The 26724-nt window shown below is 37.6% G+C and overlaps 3 protein-coding genes across 3 annotated transcripts in view; 1 reads left to right on the plus strand and 2 right to left on the minus strand.

Moving 5' to 3' along the window:
- The window catches only part of LOC124308592 (uncharacterized), a 16985-nt gene extending 8320 nt beyond the window's left edge, over positions 1 to 8665 (minus strand). Inside the window, exon 1 of the mRNA XM_046771439.1 lies at positions 8301 to 8665. The gene's annotated coding sequence lies outside the window, so the exon portion shown is untranslated. The remainder of the gene's footprint in view (positions 1 to 8300) is intronic.
- Positions 4969 to 20369, plus strand: LOC124308719 (short neuropeptide F). The gene is made up of 7 exons (XM_046771693.1): positions 4969 to 5095; positions 13499 to 13597; positions 18488 to 18669; positions 18805 to 18903; positions 19016 to 19096; positions 19516 to 19623; positions 19841 to 20369. Exons 2-7 carry the CDS (start codon positions 13507 to 13509, stop codon positions 19901 to 19903), a joined length of 624 nt encoding a protein of 207 aa, XP_046627649.1. The 5' UTR covers positions 4969 to 5095; positions 13499 to 13506; the 3' UTR covers positions 19904 to 20369.
- Positions 20196 to 22184, minus strand: LOC124308703 (guanosine-3',5'-bis(diphosphate) 3'-pyrophosphohydrolase MESH1). The gene is made up of 3 exons (XM_046771673.1): positions 21770 to 22184; positions 21286 to 21617; positions 20196 to 20713 (listed from the first exon to the last, which is right to left on the minus strand). Exons 1-3 carry the CDS (start codon positions 22056 to 22058, stop codon positions 20555 to 20557), a joined length of 780 nt encoding a protein of 259 aa, XP_046627629.1. The 5' UTR covers positions 22059 to 22184; the 3' UTR covers positions 20196 to 20554.
- Positions 22185 to 26724: the final 4540 nt, after the last annotated feature.

The following is a 26724-nucleotide window of genomic DNA, read 5'->3' on the forward strand; positions in this document are numbered from 1 at the left end:
AACACTCGAACAGGGTGACTGATACGCGCGGTTGATCGCTGATTAGTGTTAATCTGATTTTTTCTTCGTACAAGGCTCGTGCGGATAATCCGTCGTAGTTCCTGCTTGCACGTCCAGCTCTCGACGCTTCGCGGCATGTGTGCAAAACTTTACAACGCATGGAGTTATATGTACCCGCAAAATCCCGTATACTGATCAATTCTCCTACACACGGTGCAATTTAACGTATGTTTTTATATCCGCGAGGGCGTGCCGAGCACAATTTATGCAGAATCCATAACTCCGATCCCTCGTCCCTTGCTCGTAAGTAATAATCGCTGAGAGGAAAAAAAGTCCCCATCACGTACACGAGTAGAACAAAAAATTGTTGTTGAAAATTGCCGTTGTGGAAATTGTAAAATAGTATTTTTGTCCGTTTGTTTTGAAATTTAGCACCAGTCAGTGTTAAATTGACGTCATATTGTATCCTATAAAAAAGTCTCTATACCGATATTTTTTTCATAGTGTAGCGACGATTTTGTCGTTCAAAATTAAAAAAGGATTGAAATTTTCTTCAAATTTATTCCAGTTTTTCAATTTTTTTTTTCTTTTTCCCTCTTTTATTAACGTATAATGGCGTTGCAGTTGATTCGTCGGCATCGGTATCGTAGTATTAGTTCTGTGAGAATTGATCAGAAGAGATTGAGTGCGGTGATCACAATTCAACAACGAGACGGTAAACAGTTCGATACATAGAAAACGAACCGCGCTGCCTAGAAGATATTGACTTAAGAAACTGCAGGGAAAATGTTTGCCAAAGGAAAGATCAGACTTTGCAAATCAGCGATAATATCCTTTTGCTGCAATCGAGTATCACTGGTGGAAAAAAATTTAACCGAACATAATGTCCCAGTAGATCCAGTTTATATTTGCATCATTTGTCACATTTCTGTTATTGAATTTAATACTTTTTTTTTCACTTATTGTTAGTCATACAACAAAAAATGGTTAAATGAACCCAAAAATTTTAGTGCACCTATTGGGATATTTTTTTTTTTTCGATCTCTGTATGGGGCGAAATATCCACGAATAGGCGATGAACAAACAGCCGTGGCACGATTATCGATTCAACCTTCGTTCCGATCCGTCGAATTTACGTCAGAATTTGATAAACGAATGCAGATATCGTCAAAGGTGTGTCCGTGTTTCGATTGCTATTTGACAACGTGACCGATATTTTTTTTTAATCTTTTCTAATTACACTCGTCGAGCGGATCAACAGCATTTCACAACTTAAGGAAGAAAACAATCGTTCGTCATTTCCGCCGGGTGAATGCACGTCCATCCCTCTATACGCTGGGTCCAATCATCCGATTGGAGGCAATTAAAGGCGCGGTACTAACGCTATTCGACCCGCCTAATACAGCATGATACAGCTCGTGAATGTTTAAACTTTCGTGCAATCGCGGCGTACGTCTTGACCATGCAGGGCTCGGAGTCACGCAGCTCATCAAATAGTCACGAACACCCTGAATCCTCGACACCCCAATTAAGGCGACTTGCCTTCTTCCTAATTCTGGAGTCCGGCTAGGCGACGTTATGCATCTATGCAATGCAATCTACCGTGACCTGTGTTAATTATAATCACGCGTCTGTGACGTCGCGGCATTGTTATTGCCGTTCATTACAAACGAAGTTGCGACGTTACTCATACGGTCTGTACGGTGTATATATATGGGGTATTCCATGCGAACCCAACCAACGTATGATCGTAATCAGTTTTAATTTTGTTGAAAAAGAATTTTCTGCAAATGTCCCAACGCTGAAACAGTATCTTGAATTTTTTCAGATTTTATATGGTGGAATCGGTCTAGAAATGTTCTAAGAGAAAAATAGAAGTTTTGAGAATTTTTTGGGAATTTTCAGACCGTCCGAACAATGTTTTAGTCGAACAAAAAAATAGAAGGTACGAAAGATAGAAAAAAAAATGGAAAAAAATTGGCCCATCATGGGTCCAGTCTTGAAATGTTTGGAATAGAAAATAGAGTTTCATTGAGTTTATTGAGATTTTTAAAAAAGTTTCCTTTCAAAATCATTTCAAATATTTATAAATAATTGAGCAGTTGTATAAAAAATCTGGAAAAATTCAAGGGACTGTTTCAACGTTGGGACTATTGTAGAAGATTTTTTTTAAACAAAATCAGAAATGGTGAGGGTTGGACATTGGTCGGGTTTGCGTGGAATTCCCCATATATACTCAAGTTACATAATTCTCTTGGCGAATTATCAAGGGTATATAAAATGCGTTATTTTCCTCCTTACACTCTGTAACTTATACGTAAACTTTTACCCTGGCATCCATCATACTCTTCGACGTTATTTCTTCCATATTGACGTATGTACAACTTTCCTCATCAAACGAACACGTATGGATTACTCTGATATCGCAGGGTACGTCCTCGAGTTTCCACATGCTTTTCATCTTTCGTCTTATCAGCACGGAAACTCGTTAAGATATTAATGGAAGTATAAAAACCGAACGAAATTCGGCGAAAAGAAATTAGTACAAAAAAATCAGGCAGTGAATAGACTTACGTATGGTCGAATCGTACGTTCTATTCTTTGTTTTTTCGTTGTGAGTAATAATTAATTGGGAGGACCTAATTCTTTTCCCTTTCATCCTCCCTCCGCGCATAATTATTTATATCCTGTAATACGTAATATATATCATTTGGTTAATTAAGAAATTGCTTTAAACCGCGGGCAAACAATTACATACGCGTATTATATACGGTCGTAATGTATAACTCAATATGTATGACGCGCACCGTCATTAACTCTTTGTCTATATTTATCCAATCCAATGATATACGTGTTATATGGCAATTAACACAGCCGTCAGCCGTCACTCGACTCTCGACTCTCGACTCTCGTACCTACATCCATTATAGGTGTAACGCATATACGGATGTTTATAGGAGCATTAGGGATAACTAGGGCCAGCGAGTCGAGTGGAGGTTATTTATATTGTCCAAACACGGTTTTACGCCGGCAAATTATTTCCCGATTATTCGTATTATATATATATTAGGGTGATTCAGACAAAAATAATTTGCGATTTTCCATCATGGTAGCTCCTGAAACGATTATTTAGGTTGAGTGAAAGGTTCTGGCAAAAGATGAGAGTTTTACGTTACGTGGAAGATCGCGATCAGTCGATTTTATTACTTTTATACATGTTTTTAAATTTATGAAGTATCGTGAATCAAAATTTTTTCTTTTATTGCTCACATCAATCATAATATAAATTTACGTCACCGAGAAGACCCAGACTTGTAATATCAAGTCTCCGGTTGATGTTTGAGCAGTGGATCTGACGAATTTTTCATTATTAATTCAATCTCATCAAATATTTATAATTCAATATGAACTTTTAATTTAGGAGAACAAGATTGCTGGATGACATATCGTTGTGTTATAGATCGTGTTCTTTATCTTGAATATAAATTTCGGGGAAGAAGTAAGGATTGAAGTGCTATAACGTGTTTCTTCAGAATTCCAAAAAAATGTGAATAAAAGTGAAGAAAAAAATGAGCGCGATCTTCCCCATAACGTAAAACGCTCATCCTTTCACAGAATCTTTCTTTTAACCTAAACAATCTTTTTAGAGAAATCAATCCAAAACCTTGGCATATTACAAATCTCAAATGTCTGATTTTTTCTTATTCATGTGTACTCATAACCTATGTCTGAACTTCACATTCCAAGTTCAATTTTCCTTAAAACATAATATATAGTTGATGATAGCTCGAGGGATAAATATTAAATTTTCTGCAGATTTTCTTTCAACTGTTGAATAATCGTACATTTTAAAAAGTAAAATGGATTTGAAGGTGCCAGCTGAAACGTTTTTTTCGATTTACCAATTTAAAATTTTCCCAAAATACTGGAATCAACTTTCCATGCTGGAGCTAATATTCACTCACAAACTACAAAGTTTGGCTTTTTTAGGTCGTCGTTTATTTCGTTCAATTATGCAAAATTAATCCACGTATATGTATAAAATACGGTACACCCCGTTTCACATTACAATTGATTTACTTTTACATGTAATACGTAATATGAAAGACCGCACACGAACAAAGAGAAACTCGAGGATACCGTTTATTTATTCATTAACCAGAAAAACAAAATTCTGCACTAATCAGGCTAAAAGCGCACCCATGCTTGCGACTAATTTCACCTAAGTACTTTTTTCGTTTCTGTTGACATCGCGGAACTGGAATAAGAGGATAAAAAGAAATTCAAACTATCCCTACCATAACTCAAACAATTTCTCTTCTTTTTCTTACTCAATAAAAATTCAACACTCATTCACTTGAACTTCTTGACGAAATCCGCGGGAGGTAAAAAATGTATTCCAGTATTTCGATTCACAGCTTATTATATATATTAGGGTGGTCCTTAATAGGCTCGTTTTTGAATTTTTATGCTCTCAGGGGTTTAAACGCTTTAAAATTGTTAAAAAAAAAAAAAATAATTCTCTAAAAATCTGAGCGCTCTATATCAACTCTAAGATAGTTCACTTTGTGATGGAAGTATCTTACAGAAAAAAAATTGGGAAAAACTTTTTTTGATTTTTGAAATTTTACAATTCGTTGAAAAATATACCGAAAATTGTGAGAGATACATATTTTTGTACATAATTGAACGCTCTGGACAAAATTTCCGATGCATAAAATTTGTAAATAAAATCGTTCAAATGTAAATTAACGAATTCGATTAAACTTCGAACGTTTATTAAGAAAAACGTTTGTTACGGTGGTGTCAGATTTTTGTGCGGAAATTTAGCGTATCTTCGGTGCTCGCAGGGCTCGAGATTTGAGTTTGCCGAGGAGAAGAACGCGTGCGCGTAGCGAAAACGTGCGTCCAACAGCCACCTGTGCGCCCTCATCCCCTAAGCCGTCTGCCTCCTATTTATATAAAGGGAGCCGAGCCTTCGCCACAGTTCATAATAATACCATCCCGGTGACTGTGTGCAACCCCCAGATACAGCTGACATCCGTCGAGAAGTTGAAGGACCTTATAAATCCCGGTTGCAAATTATTGCAGTCAGGTAATCCTAACCCATTCGCTAAGTTTTTTGCCAGTATATATTTATACAATTTACGAATTTCTTCGTCGCGTCAAAAAATACAACCGAGATTTTTATTACGTTGTACGATACGATATGCGGTGAGATTTTTCTTGTATTTTCTTGTTGTTTTTTTTTAAATTCTTTCACGTTTTCTTTTTCACAAAGAATTACGAAGAAAAATGCGTTGAATTTATCGAGGGATGGGTTTCAGTCCCCGGATCTTCGTTGTTGTCAAATTTATAATAAATCGTGAAATTTGTACCCTTCGCAGTTGAATCTTTATCTTTATAAAGCGTCGATGTGTCGAAGATACAGAGAGGAAATTTGTCAAACGTATAACAACGCTGCGTCGGGTCGAACCGCGAATAACGAGATTATAATCAAATTATATGCTACAAGAGAGAAGAGGCGAGCTTGCGGTTTGGGTGAAGTTCGCGGAATACACGCTGCACATTTGAAATAATTACGCGGACGATCGACGGGAATAGGGATGAGTTGAAATCGCGATGAAATATTAATAGGCATGTAAACTACAGCCGAGATTTAATTTTCGGTTAAATATGGGTACGCGTTCGATCGTAAATTTCGTCACAGCGATGAAACGACTAATTTATACGCTAACGCGGTTTCAATTCACCTTTGATAGTTTCGGAAATTTTCAGCGTCGTCGACTCGACTTCGGATGATTAAAATTTCACGGTGACATTACCGTCCGAAAAATGCTTGTCTGATTAATTATCATATTATCAGCAAGTGTGCCGAGAGATGAGGATGGGGGGTGAAAGGAAAACAACGGTAAAAATTAAAGTGCCGAGGTCTTTTTTTTTCAAACGCTCTTATTTTCTTGCCGTTCACGTTGCAGAGGCGAAATGAAAGTGGCTAATTTCACTGTCGCTGAAAAAGAATAGGAGAAGGAAAATAAATAGGGGAAAAAACCCGGTGAAAACAACGAGAAGAACGAAACATGATGTACAAATTATTTAAGCGGATCCTTGGTTAATTTTTAATACTCGAGATTAATTATTCAGCGTCGACCTTGGCAGGGTTAACTTTTTTTCATACTTTCTTCCGTTTCTTCTTTTTCCTCTCTCTTCCTCTCAGTTTCTCTCTCGCATATCGTTCGATACTGAACATGATTCAGATTGAATGATCGTGCGCTGAAATATACCATCGAATCCTGAGGTCAGGGGCTCTTGTTCTAACTATTTATACACTGTATGCAGCATTGAAACCTCCGTAAGTTGCACGAGGTTCTTTTGTTTCTTTCTAAGGGTAAGGGAAGTTGGTTCGCTCATAATTTCCGGCTCGCTTTAATTTTTTACAACAGGTTCACCTTTCGGTACTATACGTACCGATATGAAACTTGATATACACGTTTTAACGCTTCGTCTCAATGAATTTTCATAGCAATGTATGTATCGTACATCGTACCTATGTATATAACGTCGTTGTACAGCGTATACTTTAACGCACGCCAGGTAATATTATTATTACGCTCAGCGTGATAATAACGAAAGAAAAGAAAGTGAAAAAAATTCATAATTATATATTCTGCATAAAGTACAACGATAAGAATGACGATAATAATAATTATCATTATTATTTATAATGATAATAACGCGAGTTTTACGGTGCCGTATTTATTTATTCCACTCGAGTTTCGGAATTTTATCACGTGACAAACTCAGACGTGACTAACGATGAAAGATCCGTGCGGAAAATGTAACGGGACAAAATAATACGGAAGTTTGTTATACGTATAATAACAGGAGGGGGGGGGGGGGCTGAAATGAAAAATTTTAACAATTCAAACAAAATTCTAATATATTCACAGCATGTATACATATGAGTTATTGTATGTTATATTACACGCCATTCTTTTTAAGCATTGCAGTAACGTCGCAGAATTAACAAATACGAATGACAATCGACTGAAACAATAACCGTAAACCGCGAGGCAATTTTCAAATGTGTTGAATTTCGCCGGGAGCCGAGAAACAAAGTTACACGAGGGATTAGCCAGCGGTATTCGAATTCATCGGGGTTTATTTGCTAATGCCGAACGAGCTTAGGTGTACTTAGGCACGGTCTCATAGTTTTGAATATTTCTATGCATTATCTTTTGAACAGTTGCAAATACTTATATGTATGCACATGTATAAGCGTAAATTTGTAAATTCAGCCTGCGTATTAACCCGACATAATATCCGAGGATCTAGTATAATTTTTGGATGGAAAATATGTATGTAATTATATGTGATTTATTCATATATATGTGTGTGTTTCCGGGTGCGTGTGACATTTTTTCCCCCTGCATTAGAAAGAGAATGTACCAGAGGAAAAAGAGAAACGAAATGGAAGAAAATGGTGAAGAAAGTAATTATACAAGTAATTTAACTGCGTTTCAATTAGTCCCACGCTTTGATCCACCGATTGGTACGGATGCAAATGCCCACAGAGTTGCGAGTGTAATACGTGCGTTCAAAGTATACATATACGTAAAATCTCCGCGGTACGTGTATATGCATACAAACACGGTGTATAAATTCCCTGATTGAAAGACTTCACGGTTCGAAACGCGTATCAGATATATACATACATATATATATATATATATATAGGTATATATATATATAGGTATGTAGGTATACACAAGAGGGTGTTTCTACACGATAACGAACCTGCAGAGTATGAAAGGAAGAATCCCAGGGGTCTCATTCCGCGAATGTCTTTTGAGTCTAATACCTTTCGCAAAGTAGAAAGACAAAAGGGAAAAAAAACCCGGGGGGGGGGGGGGGGGACAAAAATAAAAATAAAACAAACGAAAAGTTGAAAAAGATAGAAGAGAGCAATAGAAACCTCGTCAGCAAGTAATTCACCGATTCAATTTAGTTATGCATTAATTTCGTAAAAGAAGCTCAATCAACCGTGTAGCAAAAGTTTGTTTAATTTTATTGTAAATTTTGTTATTGTTTTCTTCTTTGGAAATTAAGGAAACTGTAGCTAACGAACGAATCAAACGCTGCTTGTTTCTTCTCTCCTTTGGAACTTTATAACCTTTAACATTTTCTATCACACTGTCCGATTCTTGGATCTAAGTTTCTCTTCAAACTTAATTTCGCGAATGCATACGTTTAACATTTGCTTGATACATCGTACGCGTGTCGGCACACGTAAGGCTTACCTGCTTACGCGTCCCATTGAATCCAGTCGTATGTATGCATGGACGTGTCTGGCCTGAGAAACGCTGTTACTACTTGTCGAGCGTCTTTTCATATCCGGGATGAATCTCCGGCGATTGCCTGCTTAGCCGGTGTTGGGAGATCTTTGGACGAAGATTGGAACAGAGTTCGGTTTGTTAAGGGGGACGGAAAATTTGCGGCTCGTCCGAAGGTTGGTTGAAAGCGACGGTTAACCTATTTTCGTCGTATTTTAGAAGGTGGAAAGACTCGTCGAGCAGTCGCTGTGAGGCGTGAATTAATACATACACACAGACGTGCCGGAGGTATTACACACCGTCTTCTTCGCGTGCAAAGTTGTATAATGAGACCTAATAATATATCCCGCCGATGTTAATTATTGGATTATGTTATTGAAAAGAAAATAAATTCGACGCGTTGTTTAAGAAATTTTTCACCTATTTCATCGTTTCGTTCCTTGCGAGCGTATAAATTTTAAATTAAGCACGCGTAGTTTTTCCGTTTCAGTTCGTAGCGGATATTAGTGCGACGGAAGAGTGGAAGTAACGACGAGGAGAAAATAAAAATTGAACGTAAAAACACAGGATACCTAGCAACCGTACACGCGTTATAAAATTAATTAAAGTAGATGAGAATGTAAAGGCGTTGATTAAAATGATTTCTTCTTGTACCTTTTTTCCTCATCCTTCTTCCAATTCCCGTTAGATTTCTCATTAGCAAACGCGTTGTGCGTGTCTATCGATTGATCGGTGGCGCATATTCTTATCTATGTTGGTATATATATATATATATACACGCGTCTCCGCTCGATGATGGCAACACTCCGATATGCTTGAAAATTTACACTCATTTTTCTACCGGCCTGTGTGTAATGCCCCCATGTATTATGCACGCGTCGGTAATAAAAACCGTGGCCTCAGATTCCTATCATTTGATTAATATTGAACGTGCAGGTTTTCGAGAAAATAGGTGAAGCTTGTACCTGGCTATTAATATCGTGTGTGCAATTTTATACGTATTCAGGGAGATTAATCGCAAACAATTATTAGCTTCTCCTTTGTTTAATTCGGGTCTCATTCATTTGTTCAACTTCTTCACGCCATTGCCGTAAAAAGTAAGAAAGAAAAAAGCAATCAGTGCTCTTTGAAAATTGAAGAAAATTCTTCTCCACCCCGTTTCGTTACACTATAATAATTATATTCATTGAAAACAAACTCCTGTCAAAGAAGATACATGGAGGGGCCATCAATCCTCCACGTATCGTGTACGAAGTTTCGTGAAAATGCGGTTAAATAATTGGAAACTTATCACACGAAGAAAAAAAAAAAAAAAACAAATATGAAAACTAGAAGATACGAACCTCCTCGCCAGTAAATCAATCAAATTTTTCTTACGCATACACAACGAGAGTGATTACAATTCCACGTGAATTGAACAACATTCGGAATACTTACCATGTCAATCTATCTGAAAATCTGAAGAACTTTGAATAGGCCGGGATTTTCTATTTAACATAGAAATAAATTATGAAAATGTCTGTTATATATTATATAATTTTAACCAAGTACCGAACATACCTTCATAATAATTAGTATACGCGTACATGTATTATACACGCGTGATTCAGCTTATAATGAAAAACTCGCACAATTTTTAACACAGCGTTCAATTTTCTTGTGCGTTATTTTATCTTTTATGGATACACAAGGTGTCCGGAGGAATACAACATTGTGTTTGAAAAAACTGGAGAAGTCAGGGAATTCAAAACGTCAACTCTGCCACGTCAGGTTCTGTTCGTCATTATTTTACGACTGGTTGGATGTGTTGTGCCGGTGTAACGGGCCCCTTGGTACAAACGTCACGTTTTATCATTCGCAAATGTATACCCATCCCATAAGTTGTACGGTCTGTGCGTGTGAAGGGGCGGATGGAGATTTGCGATCAGGAATAAATAGTAACGGCCCGGCACAGTTTTCGCTAATACAGTTCGGCAGTTATACCCATAACGCAAAGTATTCATGGTCCTAAAATTCGCTAAAGGCCGAAAGCGTGTAACGGACGGTCTGCACTATTAGGCTGTAAAATAAAATATTGTAGGTACTTTTTTTTTTATTCACCCGTATATCGGGCCAAAGGGACCGTCGCTAAGCCAAAGTGGAACCCTGTGTTATTGAATAATAATGTATGCGTTGGGCCACACATTTGCTTGTAATATTTACCGCCGTCGTAAATAGGTATGATATATTCAGCGATCATTCGGGGATCGAAGTCGCAGTTTATAGAATTTGGCGAGAGAAGGATAAAAATGTTTTTATCACTGTTCCAACGAAGCGGATACAATGTACCAGATTTTTATTTTTTTTTTATTTTGATCACATTCTTGTACGATTACAATAGATTCGCGGTGTAACGTGATTTCAAAGAGTCCTTTTATTATTATCAGGTACCTATAGGCACCTATACGTGTACGTATGTACCGCATCGAGAATGGCGGAAGAGTAATTTCCGGTAGGTAAATAAGCCGTTCTGCTGTGCAAGGTAGACGTTCTTATTATTCTTCAAATAACATTACTCGCGCGTGAACGGAAATTGGGTTTACAGGGCGATAATATTTACCTGCCTAATGGAACTTCGAATCTAGCCTAGGCGTAAGAAATGTTATACATGTATATATGTATACGTATACGCGAAATATGAGCTAGCCACGTTTTTCTTTTGTTTTTTCTTCTTCTTTATCATGCAGCTGTCACGTACGTCTTCATTTATATAATAATATATACGTATGCGCGCGTGTGTGTGTGTGTCGTGTGTACTCACATACCTAATGCAATTTGCTTCGAACCCTTTCGTTCCAATCTATATGCTATGTGTACCATTAAGCGTATATCTATAATATAAGAACCAATGGAATGAATGTTTTTTGAATCGCTACAGTTTTTAACCACAGCTCATCTGGTTCACGACGATACGTATACTATATGCACGAGGTGTAATTTCGTTGAAAGAATTCGTTTCGAGTTCAAAAGGATTCGCGACATAAAAATTACAAGCTTTTTTTCCACTGAACGTATAATCTCGTATGCTTTGAAAATTTTCTCTCCAATTTTTCAAACTCGTACGTCTGTCCGCATAAATATACGGTGTATAACATACGTTTTTGAATATTATTATTTTTATTATTATCATGATTATTATTATCATTACACGTGTCTTTGAATTTTTTTCTCATCGTTCTTTTTCCGCTCAATTTACGAGAATGTGAAATTTTTCAATTCTGTCAAATTCTGTAGTGAGAGACATTTTGATGTGTAAAATGCTTTTTGCAGCACTGTTGGATCAGTTCAATTTGAAAGGTTTTTTTTTTACAGAATCAGTTGCGTCTAAACAAGCGTACAAGGACTGATTTTGATTTTCCAAGATTTGTCAGAATTGGGTATGCCGGTGAACTTTCACTCCTCCAACCTCCCCGTGAAATATCTCCGTAGGCATAATCACGCGCGAATCGTAGGTTATTATAACGCCAGAAATTCTCCTTTGACTGACTGACTTCAGACCCAGAATAGGTACGAGGAATTAGATTATCAATCTCAGAGAAGCCGAGTATACAATAATAGTCACTAGCAACGCGGATTCGCATACGTCAAGAGAAATTTCCAGTTGCAACGGATATACTATTCAGACCTTACAAATTACTTCAATCCTTTATCATAACCGAAAAATATGACTCTGCAATTCGTGTATACGAAGATAAATTGAATAATATAGTTTATTCTTTTTTATATCACGCGGTCACTTTTACTTAACTACTCACAAATATATTCTTGTGCAGCGATTAATTGGTTTTGAGGTCTTACTTGACTGTTAACAATATAGCAAACTGGACGAACATATTTAATGTTGTAATATCAAGTACAAAATTTACGGTAATGACAATTATAATTAACTGAATGTTTCAGAACAAAATAGTTTGCAATTTTCCATCATGGTACCGCCTAAAAAGTATGGTCAGGCTAACAGACAGGTTCTGTGATTAGATGAGTGTTTTACCTTACATGAAAGATCGCGATCAGTTGATTTTTTACTTTTATACATTTTCTTAAATTTGTGAAGTATCGTGAATAAAAATTTTTCTCTTATTGCTCACATCAATCATAATATAAATTTAGGTCACTAAGAAGACCCAGACTTGTAATATCAAGTCTCCAGTTGATGTTCGAGCAGTGGATCTGACGAATTTTTCATTATTAATTCAATCTCATAAAATATTTATAATACAATATGAACTTTTAATTTAGGAGAACAAGATTCCTGGATGACATATCGTTGTGTTTTAGATCGTGATCTTTAGCTTTAATATAGATCTAGGGGAAGAAGTAAGAATTAAATTGCTACAACGTGTTTCTTGACAATTTTAAAAAAATGTGTGAAAAAAGTGGAAAACCAAACGAGCGTCATCTTCCACGTAACTTAGAACGCTCATCTTATCACAGAATCTTTTTTTTAATGTAAACGATATTTGTAGGGGGTGCCAGGGTGGCAAATCGTAAATTACTTTTTTCTGAAACACGCTAATAACTACACTGTAAATACAGTTATTTGCGTCCACGCAAATTTTCTTATCAATTCATCAATAATAAAACAGATACGAATATTAAAATACATTAAAGATACAAATTTCAATCAGTGCAATTCGACACCCGTTATATACCAACTTGGGCCATTATTCGCAATCGTTATACGCGTTAGCACCTCGTTCATCATCGGGTCAATTGATAAATTCACTTATGTTCATATAAACGAGTGTCCTACGCACCTTATGCCTATGAATACACCATAAAATATCTGCAAAATTTGCACAACACGTACGGAACATCGACAATCTGTGAACGTATGACGGCTAAAATCCCGACTGTTACGTACAATATCCCTGATCGATTTTTAAAGATAACGAGCCGTACGCTGCGGCCGTAGGGAAAATCGTAAACGCGTGTGAAAATGTGCGGTTGAAGTCCTAGAAAGATTCGAGGTTATATATAATTCTTTTCCCAACCCTATTATCGTTTTATAATAATTTATATACAATGTGTTCTTGACCCAAGTTTAATTAAACATTATTTCAGGTCCCACGACCCGCTGTCTCAATTTCCTGTTAACAATTCTCCGTTTCTTCATTCAATTACAGTGCCAATTATGACAGCCCCCAAAAGCTACGTTGCCGCGATGTTACTCGTCGTTGTTATCGCCTCGGATGTTCATACAGCCGAATACGCCGATTACGACGGTAAGCTGACCCATACGCTTCGATTCTTCCCATAATACCATTTTTTCCTCTTTTTTTCCTCACTCAGTTTTTTTTCTTTTTTTTTTTACCACAGTGTAACGGGTTTCCTTTTTTATTTTTTCTTATCGACTTTCCTTCGTTTATTCCCGATCAAATTTACATTAGCTTTTTCCGTTTTTATCACCAGGGCCGTTATATACTACTTAATTAGAATATTTATTTCACGTGTATATAATACAATATGATACCCGAAAAAAATTCTCGTACCGATAAGGATCTTGTTCATTAATTCCAAAGCCCTCTTTTTCTCATCGCTGAATATTAAAAGGGGAATTTTGAACATTGTTATATATTTTTTCGAAAAACGATACCTTTTTTTTTTTTTCTTCTTTCTTTTTAATCGACAAAAAAGTTAGTTCAACGTTCACGTCCCGTTTTTCACATTTATTTTTTGTCGGGGGTGAAAACTTTCGATAACTAATTATTGCATATTCCCCTCATGCACATGGAAGGTCTTTCTTCTTCGTTATCATCTAGTTCCATCAATCTATTTCTCATGAAATTCGTCTTCCTTCAGCAGCCCTGCACGAAATTTCATCACCAGCAATCGCTTTGCACGCAGGGCAGCGAATTCCCCAGCGGCCATTTCATTAATCGTTTCGGTTGCCCTTATATACCACTGTGCTGATGTCCTTTTCAACCGCGTCCCGCAGAGTTAACTTTAGGCAACGTCAATGCACCAACGTTAACTCTCTCTCTCTCTCTCTTTACCTCTCAAGTCGTCTGGGTGTTTCATACATTATAATATTAGGGTTTGCGACGCGACGAGCCTTGGCTAACAGGTATAATAAGCAAAATTAGCACCACGGCTGAGTGCCTGGTATACCTACTGAGTTTCAAGTATTATAATTACGACTGGAATTGTTCAACTCGTTGGAAGGATCGCTCTCTGTTTTCCAAGGATCTGCTCCTGCGGTAGGAGACATATTCGCGTCTAGATTCTAGATGTGAGAAAAGTTTTTTGTCCAGGCTATAAAAACCTGTAGGCTTGTACGTTTGGAAGCAAGTTTATATTTTTCACTTACACTTGGAATTTTTTTTTTTTTTTAAATTATAGTAAAAACGATCTCGTAGCTGAAGGATATTTGATCTGAAATTTAATATAAAAAAAAAAAATCATCCTTCAATACGATATTTTCTTGCTTGAACAACGTGGGGAAGAATTCAAATTTTTTTTTTTTCACACTTTTGTTTTCACCGGACGCTTTTAATGATACGTAATCGATACTGGAAGCATTTTTTACAGTGAATTAAATTCTTTATGAAAATGCCACGTAAATATTTCGTGTAAAGTCAACAGCTTAGCCACTACAGACATCAAAAGGATGACTTTTTGGGTTACGTTGGGTATAAATTTTCATTGAACCCAGTTTGAGCTCCAGTTTTGCTGAACCGACAAATTTATGGGCTATTCCGCGTCAACCGGATCAGTCATCTCTCAGATATTTTTTTAATTTGGCATGTGGATTGTGTAAGGGGAGTTAGATTTTTGTGCCAAAGCGCGAATCTCATAATGCAAAATTCGATTTTTTATTAACAATAACAAATTAGACTCCCATTTTTTTCAAAAATTCATAACTTCGGCAACAAATTAGATACAATTTTTTTTTTTTTTTCAAATTACGCGGAAAGCTCCATAGAATTTAAAAAAAAATACGAAATGGTAAAAAAAAGTTGTTATCAATTGTTTATTTAACAATTAATTTTTCAAAGATTTTTAAAACAGTGACCGACACGATCAAAAAATTTTTTTAAAATTCTGACATGTTCCTTGAACTGTACTACAACCTGTGAATTAATTCCAGAGGGGTGTTTTTCTTCGTTTTCGAGTAAAAAATCATTAAAGGTGTCGATGCGCATGAAATTGCGGCGCGTCGAGTCTCTACGTAATGGCGGGCGGCCGGTTGCCGTCCACCGCTACCCCGCGGCGGCGTCGCGGCGTTATTTTAGAGTCATTTTCACGATGTAGGACATGATTGAAAAATCTGAAAAAAATACTGTACCTTCACAAGGCCTGCTCAAAGCGATAAGTGAAGTTTCAAGAATGTGTTTTTCACCGTTTTTTTATTACAGAGATTCGAAATTTGGTGGTACGTAACTGTTATTTTGAATCTCTGTAATAAAAAAACGGTGAAAAACACATTCTTGAAACTTCACTTATCGCTTTGAGCAGGCCTTGTGAAGGTACAGTATTTTTTTCAGATTTTTCAATCATGTCCTACATCGTGAAAATGACTCTAAAATAACGCCGCGACGCCGCCGCGGGGTAGCGGTGGACGGCAACCGGCCGCCCGCCATTACGTAGAGACTCGACGCGCCGCAATTTCATGCGCATCGACACCTTTAATGATTTTTTACTCGAAAACGAAGAAAAACACCCCTCTGGAATTAATTCACAGGTTGTAGTACAGTTCAAGGAACATGTCAGAATTTTAAAAAAATTTTTTGATCGTGTCGGTCACTGTTTTAAAAATCTTTGAAAAATTAATTGTTAAATAAACAATTGATAACAACTTTTTTTTACCATTTCGTATTTTTTTTTAAATTCTATGGAGCTTTCCGCGTAATTTGAAAAAAAAAAAAAAATTGTATCTAATTTGTTGCCGAAGTTATGAATTTTTGAAAAAAATGGGAGTCTAATTTGTTATTGTTAATAAAAAATCGAATTTTGCATTATGAGATTCGCGCTTTGGCACAAAAATCTAACTCCCCTTACACAATCCACATGCCAAATTAAAAAAATATCTGAGAGATGACTGATCCGGTTGACGCGGAATAGCCCTTATACAAAATAGTATAATTCTCTGTTAAATGATTCCAGTATCAAGTTGGTACAAAATTGAATGGGGCTGAATGCTTACAATTTAAAAGACAGAAGAAAAAACAATTCTCCTCACACGTATTATTTAAATAGGAAAACTCGCAAATTTTGTCGACCTTTCAAAATTGAATTCAAAATATATATCCTCATGTGAGAATTTCTTTTCTTCTATTCACAGAAAGTATTTTCCGAGTGGAAGCAAAATCAAAAGAGCGTCTCCTTCGATACGAAACGTCCTAAACATATTATTATGATTATTAAGAAAATATTCCTGTTTTTCACGACCGCAATTCTTACCAATCTCGGTAAGTACAACGATCTTTTCGCTTCTCAGTATTGGAAGTGTCACTTAGCAATGCGTCGTCTGTTGGAAAAAAAAATCAAACCGTTGCAATCAGGCTGACAGCTGACCGTGTTTTTTCGCGTGTGGAGAATATCACAGGTATATTATCGATTACTTTTCATTAATTTGTGTGAAACAAGTAATTTGTCTCGGTTAAAATTAAAAGTTCAGGTTCCGTAGCGATAAAATGGCGATGACAACCAGGCCTCTGACGTCATGAATATATTTTCCAATTCCGCATAAGAGTCTCGTTACGTAAAAAAAATTCCTAGAAATGCTTTTCCGATGTCAAAAGTTGAGTTACGTCGACCTGAGTTCGTCGAGTTGGGTATCGACGACGTCCCCAAATGGGGATGAAAAAAGAAAAAAAAGGAAAATAAGAACTCGAAGGTCTCTCTCAGCTCGGCATGTATTCCTTGGCTGAGGGTCTGCAGGGCGTCGTATGAGCTATCCATCCCACCCTAACTTGCTTATGCAAAACCGGTGGACCGTGTGTTCTCTTGGACGTGGGTCGTCCTCTTAACCCTCCACTGTGCTCTTAGCCATCCCCTGCAGTGTACCTACGTTATATGTATATATATATAATGTATACATATACATATACATACATAAATATATATATATATATATATATATATATATATATATATATATATATATATATATATCCAAGCTCGTTTTGAACCTGTTACCCGGTTTACACCCTGGACAAGAGGAGTTTGGAAATGTGAACGTTTAGACCATGATCGGAGTTTGTTGAGGTGTAAATCGTTGGGTTATTTTTTTTTTTTATCTTCATTTTTGCGGGTTCGTTTAAAAGTTTTCTCATTTGTCACGTGGTAATTATTTTTGCAAAGAATTTTCGTTAGCCCGTTCGATAGTAATTATTATACTCGGACTGCAACATATTATTTGGATTGTTTATCAGGGATGAACTCGAGACTTCATTCAATTTTCTTTTGTTCTTTCAACAGTATTAATGCGGCGATTAAATAATGGTTCGCCCCCTTTTCGTTCTCTCATTGTTGAAACGGTTATCGCAGAATATAGTAGCTTACACTTAACTCGATTCCTACTCACTGTATTTAATTGTTGAGCACTTTCATTACATTTGATTTCAAACCCGTCCTTAAGGGGCGAAAGAGTGATTTCAAGTCACCCTTTTACCCTTGGAGAAAATTGGGCTTATAATTGTCACGGGGCGAGAACGGGGTGTAAGTTCGACGAGGAATCAGAGTGTTTCTCATCCCGATCTTTTTTCCCTTTTTTTTCACCCCGTTCTTCCGCCTCATTAAGCTCGATAAAGATGCAACTCAATTATCTCACAATCACATCATTTTGTTGAATATTTTTCTCTCCTCGCGTTATTCTTCTTAAATGGTTGCAACGAGAATAATATTTTTTACCACTTTTTCCACGCAATCGATCATTGCGCTTCATGCACTTCCTTTTAATTTCTTATTCGCACAGCTGGCGGAGACTCGATTCTGCTTTTTTACATCAAACTTTCGTTCAATTTTCATTCCATTTGACACTATATAGCTGGTCGAGCCGATCCATGACTGGAAAAATTCAAGGCGAAAGCGTTTGCAAGGAATTATTAATACGTTCAGCGGAGAGGAACTTGTATCGTAAAAAACCTACAAAGCTTTGTCGTTCACCGCAGGTATGTCGTCGGATTCCGATGGGCACGATGCTCGTGACTTGTACAACGCACTCCAGCAACAGGAGGACCCGAATGCCGTAAAATTATGGAATATTCCAATCCAGCATTTAATGGTTCGCAAATCTCAGCGTTCACCTTCGTTCCGACTCCGATTTGGCCGCCGTTCCGACCCTCTAATGTCCGTAAGTCGAATTCACATTTTTCAATGTGTGAAAATTCAACCAAGATATATTCAACTTATTGATACGTTATTTGTATTTGTTTTTTTTTGCTCTGCCAAAACTTGTCATTCGTTTCAAATTTGTTCCTATTCGCAGAACGATATTTCCGGCCAAGATAATTCCGTTGAGAGAAAATCCGTGAGGTCGCCTTCTTACAGGCTACGATTTGGTCGGCGCAGCGATCCTGAACTTTCGGTAACCGTTTACACGATTATTTGAGATATATTTGCACGAAGCATGATTTACCTTTTGCACCAATTATCAGGAAATTCATTGGAATGTTTTACGCTGACGAATGGTTTTTCAGGAGGATTTTATGGCGAGAAAACCAAGCAGGTCGCCATCTTTTAGACTGAGATTCGGACGTCGGAGCGATCCCCTTATAAATGTGCGTTAAATGTCTTTGGTTTGATTATTAATATTTTTCATCGGTGCGTGAGTTTATTGTGTCTGGTAAAAGAGACTATATTCATAAATTACTTTACACGGAGAGTTTAACAGATTTTCGATGTCCACTAATATTACCGAAACGAGTAACAAGGTGGAATAAAATTTATAGAAAACTACGTTCGGACCAGTTAAATTGAATTTATTTATTGACAAATTGACGGTGGGCAAGTTGAGAATAGTTACCGAGAATGATGAGTTGTTCACTTGAAAAGATCGCGCAGTATCTACTTGCGATGTAAAATCGATTAGAAATTAGAGGAAAATATTTATCTTCGAAAAGTTCGTACAAAGTCAATTTCAAGCACTGATTCCATTTCTCGGGAGAAAAAAGCCTCAAAATTTATCTAACAATTGCAGCATGATCTTGCGAGCTCGTTTCCCGGCGAAGACTACTTAGACAGAAAGATAGTCAGATCGCCGTCTTACAGACTTCGTTTCGGCAGGCAGAGTGGCTCGGTTGATTCGGTACGTCAGAATTCGAAATTGTTTTTTCCCAAAGAGGGATGAATGGCCGTTCGTTTTTATTTTCTTCTTTCATTTGGATTCCCTTTATTTTTTTGCACGTCCGTTTCGCCCCGAATTTCATTGCTTTTACAGATGGATTTTGGTATTTTAGTTCTTATTCACTTTTGTCAGTGACGATATTGTTTCATAAAGCATCGATCGTTCGATATGTGTTTAGACGGAAGTTCAACCTGGTACGACATCGGAAAAGGAATCAGCAGCGGTGGTTGAAGAGAATTAATTGCGCAACGTAAAGAAAGAAAATTATCTCCGTCTTCTAACGTTATCATTATATATTACATACCTACACATAAACATTATAATGCAGCTGCAGAAACTTTGCTATTAACGATATACTTGTCTTCTTTCTGATCTGCATATTTTTCAGCCGAACATTTATAATAATAATAAGGATGATAATGATAATAACTACATTAATAATACTAATATATACAAACACATCTATTACCTGTGTGCAGTGCATATAATGTTGATGAATTCAATTTGTTTGTAATTGAGAAAAAATCAAACTATACAGATCAATGTAAAGTTTATTTACTTCAAATTCATTTACGCTATTCCTGGGAATGTCTTTTTCCGTATCGGTTATTATTTTTTGCCTGTGCAGTTATTATTTGTCCACATGAACGTATAAATTGAAAAAAACTGTGCCAAATTAATCCAAATATAAATTTTTGTGTACATGATTCATTGTCATAGTATAAATTATATGCAACGCTCCACGTTTTCACGCATCTGGGTTCAAACCACATGGAATTGATTTCACATTGTATTGTATTTTATAATTTCGTGAAAAAGTATTTTTGATACATATAACGAACTTGCTTTGAGTAAATGTATTATATTAATTGTATGTCGATAAGTTAGCACGTTAAATGCACAAATAGGATTCGTCGCAGACGGGAGATAGTCTTTTTATGCAATTGCAATTTTTCCTCGTCTCCTTGCACTGTTTCGCAAATATACTATCAAGCGTATTTTCCAAGGCTGAATTTGTTCCACGACAATTGTCCACGACTTTTTTTGCCCACTGGAAACAAGAATATCGGTTATAAAAAGATCACAAGACCACGATAAAAAAAAAAGCTACATGCACACGAGAAAATGATCGTTAAAAATTTGCACGGATAGAACCAGTAGGGTAATATTTACGTAAAGCAAACGGTGTCGATTCCCAAATTTATAAAATATGTTTATAATAGCTCAGTCGCTATGTACAAAAAAGATACCTGAAACTGCAATTTTTCTACACCACTATTGCCTTTCTCTAGTTGTTAGGTGGGAAGCGTCATTGATAGTCGATGGTCAGAATTTCGACAAGATTTTGCAGTAGTTTAGGCTGCCATCTAGAATTTATGGTTTAAAAAATTCCTACAAGTTTAATTCCAACCAGTTTTTCGTTAAACGTTGAAAATGGGCGAGTTATTTGACAAAAACAAGTACCCCCATAAATTCAAGATGGCGGACGAAGCTACTACAGAATCTGGTCGAATTTCTGGATTTAGATTACACTTGATGTGAAACCTTCCCCTCCCATCGATTCGAAAGAGGAAAAGAGTGGTATCGACAAAATTGCAATTCCGACTGGATTCTAGGCTGCACCTGAAAGTATTCCCTGACTCTTATATCGCTCCATCCTAGCGGCGGACTTTTCTGAATATCGCGCAAGTTGTAAATCTTATCGGCCAACGTGACCAGTTTGGCTCGGTCGCTTCGGCTCGTTGCGTTTTCAATTTGCAAACGTTTCCTCTCCGCCTTGGGAAGACTTTTGTCGTCCGTCACCTCGGCGACAACTTTCCGCACCGTTTCCCCGAACTCTTTCTCTATCTCTTCGAACGAAGTTTCCGTGTCTTCGACCGTGTCGTGAAGCAAAGCTGCGAGTATCACGATCGGATCGTAGACGCTTCCCTCGTTTGCCAGAATATTCGCGACCCCTGAAACGGCGGAATTAAGGATCGGACGATTAATCCTCGCGATCGGTAAGGAAAAAGATTAAAAGATAAAGACGTAATCCGACGAAGATAAAAATATCAGCCCTTTGAACGCTGCAACAACGTTTGTTCCTTCAAATTTTGATTTTTCTCACCCAAGGGATGATTTATGTACGGTGTTTCAGCGGCGTCTTTTCTCCTTTGATTGCTGTGCTTCTCGGCGGCAAAATTCGCGCACTTCAACACCATCGAAAGAAGTTCCTCTTTCGTTGTAGGTTTCAAGCACGATCCACACTCGCCGGGTATTACCAGCGGATCGTTGATCGTATCTCTGTCGGCGTTGCAGCTGTCTTCGGATTTTTTACACTCCTCTTCCGCATCTGCGGCTAATTCCTTGTCCGCGTATCGGTTCAGGAAAGATCCTTTGTCAACGCGGAAATTCATCGCTTGATGTTAGAAGAGTGAAATATCGCAATTCGCTATCCGTAACGGATTACGAAATTTTATAAATAAAATATGCATACACCGCCTTGTGCAAATGTCACACGACACTAATATTAAACCGCGTGTTACGAATTTCAAGCTTTTGCATCAAGAGCGATCACTCTGTCAAGAATTTTAGGCGGCAGTATATGTATAACTCACAGCGTCATCTTGCCAACGAAATATCGCACTAGAGATTTAAGATAAGCTGGCCGATTCTTCTACCCTCGGTAAAAACTACAGAGCATTCATTAACAACGAATATTTGTAATTTCTGGGAGAATAAGCCGCGAATACAATATAGTATAATTATTATCAAAGAAGAAATTAACACTTGTATAGGGTATTCGAAAAAAATTTGAACTATTATTTATCGTTTTTATCGTTTTACAATATTTCTACGAACGGTTATAGCTAGACCTTGTGAACAATCAGGTGTTGATAATCTACTCGATGGATAACTAACACGTAGCTGGCAGCTGACCGACGGTCGAATAGTTTTCTGTTTTACCTTTTTGTTTCTGTACGACTAGTGTAATCAGCAATTGAATTTGTTGTTTGATATAGAAAAGAATTGAACAAAATCTTATAGTCAAGTTCAGATTCGGCTTTTCATTTATTTTTCATACCGTTTTTGTCGCAGGCATTTTTTAATCTGTATTAACTTGATTAAAAAAATAAATACCCTTTATATAATAAATTATTGGCGAAGGATATTATCAATGCGGAATATGCGAATGCGAGTGTATAATGTTCGTAATGCGTCATGACCCGTGTCTCATGTTTCTGCGAAAATCATGATACGAGGGGGAGAAATTAACCTTCGCTTCGATGAATTTGAAACTAATCACCAGTGTCAATAAAAGGCGGAAGACCTGCACGTTTTCGATCATCGTTCCTGCTCTCCACGTTCATTGAACCGACTTCGTACACTGCAATTCCCTAGGGAGATGCAAAAAGCTGACGGGAAAAAGCTGGCGAAGAAAGGGAGGGTTGGAAAAAAAAGAAAAAAAAAACTGGAGGTGGGGACGGAATAATTGCGTTATAAATAATCATCAGTAATTACAAGCAAGTAATACAAAGTACAAGATATTCCACAATTGTTGAATAGAAAAAAAAAAAAAAAATTTGGCATTATTTTTCAATACAATCATGTAATTGTTTTATAAAAATTATCTGCAAATATAAGTACAGAAAGATACTTTACTGATTTGTTCTGAACTTTCTGTAACAAACTGCTTCGAATTGTCTCTATACTATTTATAATTAGTTTATGATATATCCTAATTTGATGCGATAATTTATGAACTGAACTGCGTTATTACACATAGGTTTATTAAGTTGCAGAATTTTACGAAGGCAGTAGAAGGTTCCCACCCTGCACCCGAACGCGATCAACTATAGGTGGTGATGATGATGATGCAGTGCCAAAATCCCCAGCGTACTCACTACCGGCCTGATTAAATAGGCTTAATTCAATCGTCGGGGGTCTCGAGTGTCGAACGTGGATCGCCGCATGTCGCGTGCCCCGATCTCGAGTGCGTTTCGCTTCTTTAGTCCTGTGCCAAAAAGAGAAATAGAAGGGGAAATAGAGGAAGAGAGAGAGAGATGCGATGAAACGTTTCTATTATTCAGCTGAGCGGATTTCACTCGTAGTAAACAAGCAAATCGATTTAGACACCGCGGCACGCGCATGATTCGCTTTGTCGAAAGACCGGCTTATTATTCGACTCGGCTGCTCTTTATTATAATTCATGTCAAATTAATCCATGCATTCTTGATTTCGAACAAACGGAAACGCGTCGTCTATACTCGAGGCATATTATGTTATACGTCTCGATTCCCTCGACGATCATGTCTGACTGCACAAACGGCCTTGTTCGCTTTCGTTGAAAATGCCGTGTGATGTATAATGTAATTCTGCGGGGGAGAACAACTTGGCGAATTGACGTGTCAATTTCCGGTTTGATTATTCACAACAATCCCGAATTGTTGAGAATTATCTCGAACGGAATGCGAATTGATTGGAATTATTTTAAATTTCGTTGAATTAGTGTCGTAGATAATTTCTTGAACGATGTGAAAATTTTCAAAGATCTCTCCACAGTATTATTACAGTGTAACAAAATTGATCGAATCGGGTAAATTGATCGAAGTAGAATAAATTGAGTATTATAGGTTCGTCAGCTGAAAAATAATACGATTTGAGATGGTCAGACGTTGATTGTTTATCAAATTGCAACATTCGATAACTATCCTGATTTCTGTTGTTTATCATGTTGGTATCGTTGATTGTTTAATTTTTCAAAATTGTATAGACATTGATTTTGATCGAAAAAATATAGCAAAATATTGAAATATTGAAAAATGACAGAATATACGATTCGGTGTATTTGTGAGAAACAATGACTTTCGACTGAAATTTTACCAGTCTGTTTTTGTCGCCGTTGAGCGGTTTGAAATGAAAAATCTACATCGATAAAATCTCAGCTTGAGATATTCTTTTTTTTATATTTACACTTCTACATGAAACGAGAATAACCGTAACTCACGGATGTTTTGATTCGATACCAGTATTGATTTTCAAGTCTAAAACCACGAAATCGGGAGTTTTTAATTTTAGGCAAGAACCTTCCGCCCATGTTAAACCCCGGCTTGCAAGAACTCGAATAAAAATTCTGCCATCACATATGCGCGACTTCCCATCACATGACTGAGATTGAAAAGAGAACCGAGCTTAAAAAGCCGGAACAGAGAGTCCATGTTTCTAATAATATCCCCCGGGATCAGAGGCACACGTTGCCAGTGGTTTTTACCTGGGTGTAATCCGGGTGTTTTCGCGAGGACATGCAGCCCGTGCTATTAACTCGGGAGTTCTCTTCGACCCGGAGTTTAGGGGTCTGGTGTTTCGGCGAGCTATTCTTACTCTTGAATCGAGGAGTCGATTTGGCTCCGTCGGGCTCAATAGACTTCCGCAAGACCACCCCGGTCGCCGATCAAACAGACCCATTCTGCCCCGCTTCCACGCCGTCGTCGGGAAAGGTATTCCCTAAAATCCCGTTGGCTATTCTGTCCCCGGCGTGGTTTCTTCCTCCCGAGCAGCGTGCGCCCTTCGCTAAACAACGGATCTAAATACACCATAAATAAACGAGGCGAGACGTTGCGAGCAATCCCATTGTCATGCGTAAAGGATTTACGCGGGCCGCTTTTCGAAACGGGCCTGTAACACGAAATCGGACAAATTTATACAGTCGCACCTTCGCTATCTCCGAATTAAACGGAAGTTTGTTTAATATACGGGACGAAGGTTTTCAGAAGATTCTCGTACGGAATTGTCCATATCATAGAACGATAGAAATTTTACAAATTTGATTTATATATGCAGTAAAGTAGTTTTCGCTCACATTTTCTTGTTAATCATTTTGCGGGATCGAATTGTCTTCGTGGATTTAAGAAAGCGTGTGATCGGCTCGTACATTTTTTCTACTATCCTTTTTCCCCGCCATTCCTGGCGGTATGAATGTAATACGTACAGAAGTTTATCGACAGCTCGCCGTTAATTGCTGGACACCTGTCCGAAGATGATGACTCGGTGTGATTGAACTCATAGATATAATATTATAAACGCAGGTAAAATCCGTTAACTTATACGATACCCGGAAGAGCATATGGTCGAGGATATTCACCGGAGTTTAAAGCTCAATTTTTCGTTTTATTGTATAATTTTCATAACGCAACGAAGAACGGAGATATTTGTGGTATCTATCGTACTTACCGAGGCGTGATATCGGCCGGTGAAGTTTTTCAAATTCTGAATTTTTTGGTGGCAAAACTTAAAGTAAAGAAATCAAACTTTGACGAAACATCAAAGGTTGGAAATAATTCGGAATCAGGCATTTTCTTAACTTTTAAAATTCGGAACTTAAACCTCCCCCTCCCACCAATCAAAAGGTCCGCGCTTATTCTCACAATTGCGGGACGAACGTTAGAAACGACAGACGTTATCGAAGCTTCGGATTTTCCACCGTCATCGAATCAGTCACAGGCGTCTTTCGGACGTCCGAATGTCGGCATACGTCTGCTGCGACGCAAGGTTACATCTACGTTTATACCTATTATACCGAGATGGGGAGTTACAGGTGCATCGTTGGCGCAGGGGCTGAAAGTGCCCGTGTTGAATGTGTGCCTGACAAATTTCGAACGAGCGATTGTATTTATCGGTTGATGCGGCTTTGGAGATAGGATTATTTCGAGCTTCGCGTTATCCCAGAGCCTTGTTTCACCGAGGTAAAGAAAGACGCCGAAATATTTGCCGCGCGTGTTTAACGAATTTAAATAAACGACCAATCTCCACGATCTTTACCTCCCCTCGCCTGTACCTTCTTATACCACTCGTATGCTTCATTCCACGTATTTTGACAGCGCTGCTGCTACTTCGGCGCACTAGGCACGCGCAAAGATCCCTCTTTCTCTCTTGTTTCTCGATCGAAAAATGAACAAGAAACAACCAATTGTCCCTTATCTTGATCCCGCCTTCATCCCGGGTTCTGCATGCCTGCCTCTTCCCAGGCTCGAACTAACTGCCGGAGACAGTAATTCTTCTCTTATCTCATACTCCCCGCTTATT

Source organism: Neodiprion virginianus, chromosome 1, assembly GCF_021901495.1.
Source record: "Neodiprion virginianus isolate iyNeoVirg1 chromosome 1, iyNeoVirg1.1, whole genome shotgun sequence".
Lineage (NCBI taxonomy): Eukaryota > Metazoa > Arthropoda > Insecta > Hymenoptera > Diprionidae > Neodiprion > Neodiprion virginianus.